General features: G+C 57.7%; 1 protein-coding gene and 1 long non-coding RNA gene across 3 annotated transcripts; both read right to left on the bottom strand.

The window, feature by feature from the left end:
* Nucleotides 1–2,986: 2,986 nt before the first annotated feature.
* Nucleotides 2,987–4,972, bottom strand: LOC129200019 (PHD finger protein 7-like). The gene is made up of 6 exons (XM_054811276.1): nucleotides 4,943–4,972; nucleotides 4,757–4,881; nucleotides 4,278–4,544; nucleotides 3,954–4,067; nucleotides 3,683–3,801; nucleotides 2,987–3,510 (listed from the first exon to the last, which is right to left on the bottom strand). The coding sequence occupies exons 1-6, from the start codon at nucleotides 4,970–4,972 to the stop codon at nucleotides 2,987–2,989; spliced, it is 1,179 nt and encodes a 392-aa protein (XP_054667251.1).
* An 86-nt stretch (nucleotides 4,973–5,058) lies between these two features.
* Nucleotides 5,059–7,346, bottom strand: LOC129200021 (uncharacterized). Of its 2 annotated transcripts, XR_008574800.1 has the most exons (4): nucleotides 5,859–7,346; nucleotides 5,614–5,738; nucleotides 5,345–5,436; nucleotides 5,059–5,253 (listed from the first exon to the last, which is right to left on the bottom strand). It is a non-coding gene; the product is annotated as an uncharacterized LOC129200021 (long non-coding RNA). The 2 variants fall into 2 exon arrangements; XR_008574801.1 differs by having other exon boundaries at nucleotides 5,614–7,346.
* Nucleotides 7,347–7,601: the final 255 nt, after the last annotated feature.

Raw genomic sequence — 7,601 nt, 5'->3', positions numbered from 1 at the left:
GACAGGATGCAGATAAGAATCCAGCAGCCTGCTGAATGATTGTGAATTGGTTTTGGCAATCTGTTGGTAAAACCCAAGCAAAATAAGCTTAGGGAGCCAGGAGGTAAACTGAAGCATTAATGTCACGTACAAGCAAGAAATCGGTAACGATGGGGAAATGATGGTCAAGTGTGCAGATACTGCAGTGGAAAACAGCTGCCAGAAGTCATTCATCTTACTGTCTTCGCTAACAACCCTAGCGTCCAGCATTATGGGGTGCATCTCTGCAGCAAGGGCTAGTTCCAGTTTGAGCTGCTCTGCCACAGCAAATGGGAAGCTACAAATTGGTTTCCACGGGTGGAACTGCACCCTCAGGAATACTGCTGTGCTACTGCCAGATAAAGTGGCTTCAAAAGCTGGAGGTGGGAATGCAATTCCATTAAAAAAAAAAAAAATAAATGAAAGTGTCTTACCACTACTGCACTTCCTGATGTCCTCTGTTCGTACCAGGAACGTTTTATGTACCTGCGTCTCTTAACCACACTGGAGAAGATGCTGAGGTAGGAAGGCTTGGAGATGTAGCTCAGCTAGTCAAACCCACAGCTGCCTTTAATGCTGTATGCCTCACTTCAGCTTTCATTGTGCAAAACAATCCCCAGTGTGACATGGATGCAGCCTGCTTTATTTCTGGGTGCAACAAGCCCTCAAATACCAGATTTGTGGCTTGATAAGCATAACTGTGCTGATCGGTCGGTCGGTCGCTTCAAAAGAAAACAGACTGCCTAGCAGGTATCCAAAGCTCCCAGGAAAGGATTCATCTGAGACCTTGAGAAGCTCTCTGACCTGGAAGAGGAAGTCCCTGGATGGGGTGGGACAAAGCCAGGCAACAGGACATTCTCCAGCCTCAGGAGGCAGAGCTGTGTGCTGTAGAAAGGGCACTGTGACATGAGCTTCTGGTGGAGTTCTCGGTATGACAGGAATGCCCCCCCCAACCTCATCTCAGGTCAGGGATTTCCGCAGTTTCAGCCCCACCACCACGCCTTGTATCAGCAACTGGAGCGCAAGTGAGTCACGGGGTGCTCACCCTGGCCCGGAGCGGTCCATCTTCTACACAGCCTGTAGATGTCATTTGTAGATGTCTCCTGAGGAGACACTTCTGCCTTTCTCTCCTACGTTGTATTCTTCAATGCAGGAATATGCCCCTGGTTAATCTTCTCTTTAACAGCTTATTCAGCTCTCCGAGACAGAGAGGGAGCGAGAGAAAGAAATGCAGATGAACTAAACTAAAAAGTAATACCATTGACTACAAAGCAGAAGACCCAGAGACCAGCTCTTGGTTTTAGAGGGACAAAAGCAGATGCAGGAAGAAGTACATGGAAGTGTTTGCAGGTGAAAAGCTAGCACGAGACTAAAGCTTCCTGATCTTACCCAGTATCACTCTAAAGGCAGAGGATGCTAGCAGAGCTCATCTGAGATGTGCCAAGACATTTCATGAGTTCGAGTTGCTGATTCCACCCAGCTTAAAGATAGTGACTTCCATCCCTCTCCTGTTTTTCTGGCTATCCAGATAGCAAACCATCACTAGAAGCCTCGTTCACTAGACAGTTGTCTGACAAGCCGCTCTGTGACAAAAAGCAACAAGACAATTCCCCAGGAGCACAGGCTGCCTGCGCGGATTCCATGCTTGCCAACAATCTCACACGGAGCAGAAACTAAAGCGAGCCCAAGAAAAGTCCGAGACCTCGCCAAGTGCTGTGAGTGCCACAGCAGCTCCACTGGCAGAAAACCTCCTGAGCTTCAGCTGCACTCGGGAAGGGATTTCCTAAAGCCTCTTTCCTCCACAGCTACCCCAGCAGCAGGCAGTGGAGCAGCACTGCCCAGCTTCCCTCCTGCAGCACTGCCAAGCAAAACAGCAGGCGCAATGCGACAATCAGCCTGCACCGTTGGCGCTGAGTGATCTGCACCAGAGGACCAAAAGAAGGAATAAGGCAATTAAACTCCAAAGAGAAACACATCATTTACTACCAGGGCGGGGCAGGCAGCGTGGTGTGTACTCTCCTGAAGTACTCCAGACGTGAGAGACGTAATTTCACCTCAAACACAGCAAGTGAAAAACATCTGAGGGTGGCACCCCAGCTCTTCTCCAGGGTGGCCAGCCGGCTACCCGAGCTGCTGAAACCACGAGCCAGAGCGTGGAGCATGACCACACCGGTGCCCAGCACCTTACGAAATGCACTGCTGGCACTGCTGCAGGGACAGCAGGGCTTGTTTCCACTGGAGCCGGTGCTGCTTTCAACCCCCCCAAACCAGAGATAACCCTTAGACTTGGTAGCATTGCCCAAATCCAGGAACAAACATTAAATCCAGAGGCACCCCACACCTGGCAGCACCCCCCAAACCTGGCAGCATGCACCCGACACAGCAACGTCCCCAAACCCTGAAGTTTCCCCGCAAATTGGCACCAACCTCCAGGCTCAGAAGCTACACCCCCCCCCGAAAAACCCCCAAGCCCAGGGGCACACCTTAAGCCTGCCGACAGTCCCCCAAGTCCAGAAAGAACCAAGGAGTGCCCTGTGGGACGGCGGCGCTGCGCCTGGAGGTGGGGGAGAGCTGTCGCAGGGGAGTGGGGAAGGGGTAGAGAGGAGGGGTGCAATGGGGCTGAGGGGGGGGTGCGTGTGAGCATGCCACTGGGGGAAAGCGCTGCTCCGGAGTGACACTGAACTGCAGCCTCCCGGGGCCAGCAAGGCCTGAAGCACATGGGCAAGGTGCTGGGCAGCTGGCCAAGGCCAGCTCATAGGGAGGAATTCCGGTCTGGGGAAGATGCTGCCAACCCTGGGGGAGAAGAGCAGGGAGACCCCCAGTCCCATCCCCTAAGACTGGCCCTTGAGAAGGGCAGAGGAGGATGATGGACAAACGAGTGTGGGATCTCCCAGTGCAGCTAAGATGAGCAGCCAACTTTATTGTGCTGGGGCATGGGGGCCAGCACTCAGGGCTGGCGCACGACTGGTCAGCAGCATCTTCCAGGCCGGCTGTATGGTTTTTGCGCCCGATGTTGTAACCGCGAGCGGTGTCGGATGCGGTCTGGCCCAGGGTGGCTGGAGCGGCTGCTGCTCTCGAGCACCAGAGCGCCACGGGACAGCCCCGACGCTGCCTGGCTGGCAGAGGTGGAGCTGCTCCTCTGGAGCGCCAGCAAACCGAGGAACAGCCCCAGCGCCATCTGCCAGGCAGTGCTGGGGCTGCTCGGCTCGACGCTTGGAGCTGGCACGTGGCTGGTCCCACGGGGTTTGCCAGGCCGGCTGTATGGCTTTTGTGCCCGATGTTGTAAGCGTGAGCGGTGCCGGATGCGGTCTGGCCCAAGGTGGCTGGAGCGGCTGCTGCTTTCAGGCCCTGGGGAGCTGCGGGATGGCCCCGGTGGTGGGTAGGTGATGGTGCTGGGCCTGCTGCTCTCAGGCACCAGGGAGCCATGGGACAGCCCCGATGCCGCCTGGCTGGCGGTTCTGATGCTGGCAAGCTCTGACTTGTCACTGGCGCCTGCGAGGGGGGGCAGGAAGGTCAGCAGCACGGCCACCCAGCCCCGGGGCAGGAGAGGCCATCGTGGCGCCCACAGCCCTCCTGAAGCCAAGCCCAACCTAAGTCCCTGCTACCAGGCCTAGCCTGGCCCCTGGCCCCAGCGCGGGGGACACCCGGGTGCTTTGCCTCTTACCAGGGCCCAGGCCAGCACAGCAGTCACACTGCCAGGTGGTTGCGCTGTTCCTCAGGTAGGAGCAGCGCCTGTGGATGCCTTTGGCTGCGCAGGAGCTACACAGGAGCATCTGCCAGGACCTGGGGAAGCACAGGGGTTGCTGGTTGTGAGGACAAAGTGTCGCAAGCACCGGATTGCCTGGCAGAACCCTTCTTCTTAGTCCTTCCTCCCTGAGCACGTGGGGAGACAGAGATCCCATGCAGAGCCCTAGATCGCTGCTTTGGCAACTCACCCCTCTTCCTCTGCCTGCTCCCTGCCTCCCAGACAAAGGCACTTGCTGGCATTGCAGCGGATGTGCCTCTGATACACCAGTCCAAATGCCTGGTCGCTCTCCCGTGACGGTTGTCTGCTGGAGAAGGAAGGGAAAGTCTTGAGCCCCGGCTGCCCCAGCATCAGGCAGATCCAGGCCGTTCCTGCCCTTCTGCCCACACCCTGTTGCCAGCTCCTCCACGCAGCAGAGGACAAAGAGTCAGGGGACAGCAGGCGGCCAGGCCTGCCCTGGCCTGGCACCACGCTTGCGCCTGACGTCTTGTGAGTCGGGAAGAGAAAAACGAACCTCTTGGAGATTCGAATCCCCATGGTGAGCATTTCCATCACGAACTGATCTTTGCTTTGGCAACGCAAGCAGCGGAAGCAGACGCCGGCATGGATAGCCTGCTTCTGGATGCAGGTCCGGTGGAACCAGGCGTGTTGGCATGCTGGGCACACCATGGTGTGGTAGGACTTTTTGTCCTCCACGAGGCCCAGGCAGATGATGCAGGTGGTGTTGTGCTCTGGAGCGGCCTGCACTGCCTGCTCTGGGCGGTGCTCCCAGCAGAAGGACCTGGGAGAAGGATGGAAGGGATGGGCAAGGTGAGGTGAGAAGTGCCGAGTCCTTCCCCGGTGACGGCGAGGAGGGCAGAGGAGGTGTGAAGGAGCCCCAGCTCCTGTCCGGGCTCAGGCTCGGGCTGTGGCAAGCTGATGGGAAGCGTCCCTGTGGGTTCCTCGCTTGCTGGTAGGTGGGGAGGCTCCTGCACGAGGGCCGGCAGCCCTTACCTGTACAGCCCGAAGAACTGGGTGACACATTCACCCTCTGAGGCGCAAGGGAGATGGAAGCTGCGGTCGCATCCCTTCTGCTGGCAGGTGATGGCGGCGCCCGTCTCGCCGCAAACGAAGCAGCGCTGGAAAGAGCAGAGCAGCCCCCCTCAGCGGCAGGCTCAGGGCCTGCGTGGCTGGCCCCACGCCTCCGGGCCGGGCGCAGGCTGTGGGCATTGCTGGCTCACAGCCCGCAGATCGGCCTGGTCCACGAAGCTTTGGCCTGTGCCGGAGCCTCTGCGGAGCTGCTGGGAGCAGGCGTTTGTCCCAGAGCTGGTGGAAGGGCTGGGATTTCTTTCCGGGGCTCCAGGTGGAGCTCCCGCAAGCCTCTCCTGCTACAAGCCTCCCGGCTCTTGCCAGATGCTCACCTTCTGGGCTGCCTCCTGGATTGCGCGTCTGGTGTCCTCAGTGAGAAACCCGTTCCTGCTCTCTTGTGGAAAAAGCCCGCTGGCAAGGAACTGCAGAGCAGAGGAGGCCAGGAGCTCATGAGATCAGCAAGGAGGGGACTATCCCTGGCCGAAAGCCGGACGGAGCCCCAGGACAACTCACCAGGCAATAGGTGTGGGCACAGAGCCCCTTCTTTGCGCTTTTGCACCCACAGATATCCGGGTCAGCCTCTGCCCGGCGACACAGCATGCATGCTGGAGGGGAGAGAGCAAATGCCGCTGGGAATGAGCACCTCTGCAGGGCTGAGGGAAGCGTCCCCCAAAGCCTGGCTCTGTCCACGCCTAGCTGGCCTAGCTTGGCCGGATGCAGACTGCCCTGACAGCCCCTCTGCCAGCCATGGGGAGCTGTGGGGAGGGATACTTCGCTCTCACCTTGCTCCCTCGAGTCGGGGTCCTGCTGCTTCATCGCGAACGCGGTGCACATGGACAGCAAGTGCTTGGAGAGGCTCTGCCGCAGCAGTGCCGGGGTTTCTCCTCTGCACACTCCTCTGCCAACCCTTAGAGAGCAGTGGGACACGGTGAGCTTGTATCGCAGGCCCCGGAGCCCCAAGGAGTGCGGCTCCCCTCCTCCCTCGGCAGCCCTGGGCAAGCCCCTTCTTCCCCTGCCCTCTCCTCACCTCGCCAGGTCGCAAGGCCAGAGCCCAGCAGCCCTTTATCCAGGCCTTGGCGACGGGTCACAGTGGCCACTGTGACATCACCAGCACTCGTCTGTGTGTGCCCCCAGTATGGGCAGGGGTGCCCTCGGCTACCTGCCGCCCCCTGTGACACGGCCACCTCGGCACCCGAGTCAGGGGGGTGGCTGCTTTTGCACCCGTACGGGGCTGCAGTGCTGGCACCGGTCGCCCAGAGAGGCTGTGGAGTTTCCAGCCTTGGAGACAGGCCCAAGCCAGCGGGATAAGGGCCTGAGCAGCCTGCTCCAGGGGACCCTGCTTCAGCAGGTGCTTGGACTAGATGGGCTCCTCTGTTGCAGGTGGAGTCATGCGCTTCACTGGCGAGAGAGCAGCAGCAATATGTTTAGTGATATAAACCAGGGATTTAACAAAGTATGGTAGCGAACGTGACAATGGTTAGTGGTTTAACAAGATTCGATGGCAAAGTACGCTTGATTATTTACTGCAGAGAGGACAGGGCGAGACAAAACTGCCAGGGAGACCCTCCTGTTGAGTCATGAGGTTCAGAAAGGACCTCCTTGCTTTCTAAACTCCTTCTTAGTTAGAGCTCTGAGTCTAGGTGCGGCTGGATCCAGTCCTAGTGCAAGTCTTGATCAACAGTATATGCCTAAAGGATTATATACGCGCAATCAATCCTTTATATCACTTAGCTGAGATTTCAAAGTTTAGCGTGCAATTGATCGCTTACTGAGGATCTGCTGTGGCAAGGAATCTCTCCACCTCAAGGAGTAACCTAATACTCAAGGGGAGATCCTGGCGTGCAGCCCACGGCCGTGCAGGAGAGCTCAGTGGGCGAGGGGCTGTCCACTATTTATCGAGTAAGATGATTGACTGCTAGTCGTATTTGCGTGCCAGCAAGACCCCTGGGTCACTGTTCCAGACAGCCCCCGGCTGCCGTGTTGCCATCCGTCCCCCAAAGTCCAGCGAAAGCTGGATGCAGCCATCGTGACCCCCACTGGTGGCTGTGGCTTCAGGTGTGGGGGGAGCACACCGCCACACCCTCCAACCTCAACCATTCTGGGCTTCTGTGCAAGGCAGCCTTGCACGTGCTGGCAGGGACCTTGGTGATCGCAGGCAGGCCTAAAGTGCCGAGCACGGGAACGGGAACGGGGCCAACTGCACGGGGATGTGGACAGTACAGAGTGGGGACTAGGATGTACTGAGCAAAGGGCAGGGGACCTTGCAAAGTTTGGCGCTTGTGGACATTGCAAGCGCGTGACAGGGGTGGCACCAAGCACAGAGATGGGGACCTCACTGAGTGTGCAGTTAGGGACAGCGCTGAGCATGGGATACTGGTTTTGGATGGGACAGAGTTAATTTTCTTCATAGCAGCTTGTACGGTGCCCTGTTTTGGATTTGTGAGCAAAAGAGCATCGGCAACACACTGATGTTTTAGCTATGGCTGAACAGTGTGTGCACAGTGTCAAGGCCTTTTCTGCTTCTCACACAGCCCCGCCAGCGAGTAGGCTGGGAGTGCACAAGCTGCTGGGAGGGGACACAGCCGGGACAGCTGACCCCAAATGACCAGTCCCATACCTTATGGCAAAGTGCTCAGCAATGAAATTGCGAGCTGTTGTTGCTCCTGGACTGGCTAGGCATCGGTCAGCTGGTGGTGAGCAACTGTGGTTTTTTGCATCACTTGCTTTCTTTTTGTTTTGTTTTGTTTTGTTTTCCTTAGCGAACTGTCTT

The sequence above is a fragment of the Grus americana genome (genome assembly GCF_028858705.1).
Source record: "Grus americana isolate bGruAme1 chromosome 26 unlocalized genomic scaffold, bGruAme1.mat SUPER_26_unloc_3, whole genome shotgun sequence".
Lineage (NCBI taxonomy): Eukaryota > Metazoa > Chordata > Aves > Gruiformes > Gruidae > Grus > Grus americana.
Note: the sequence above shows the minus strand (reverse complement) of the source record. Positions and strands in the feature narration are given on the sequence as shown.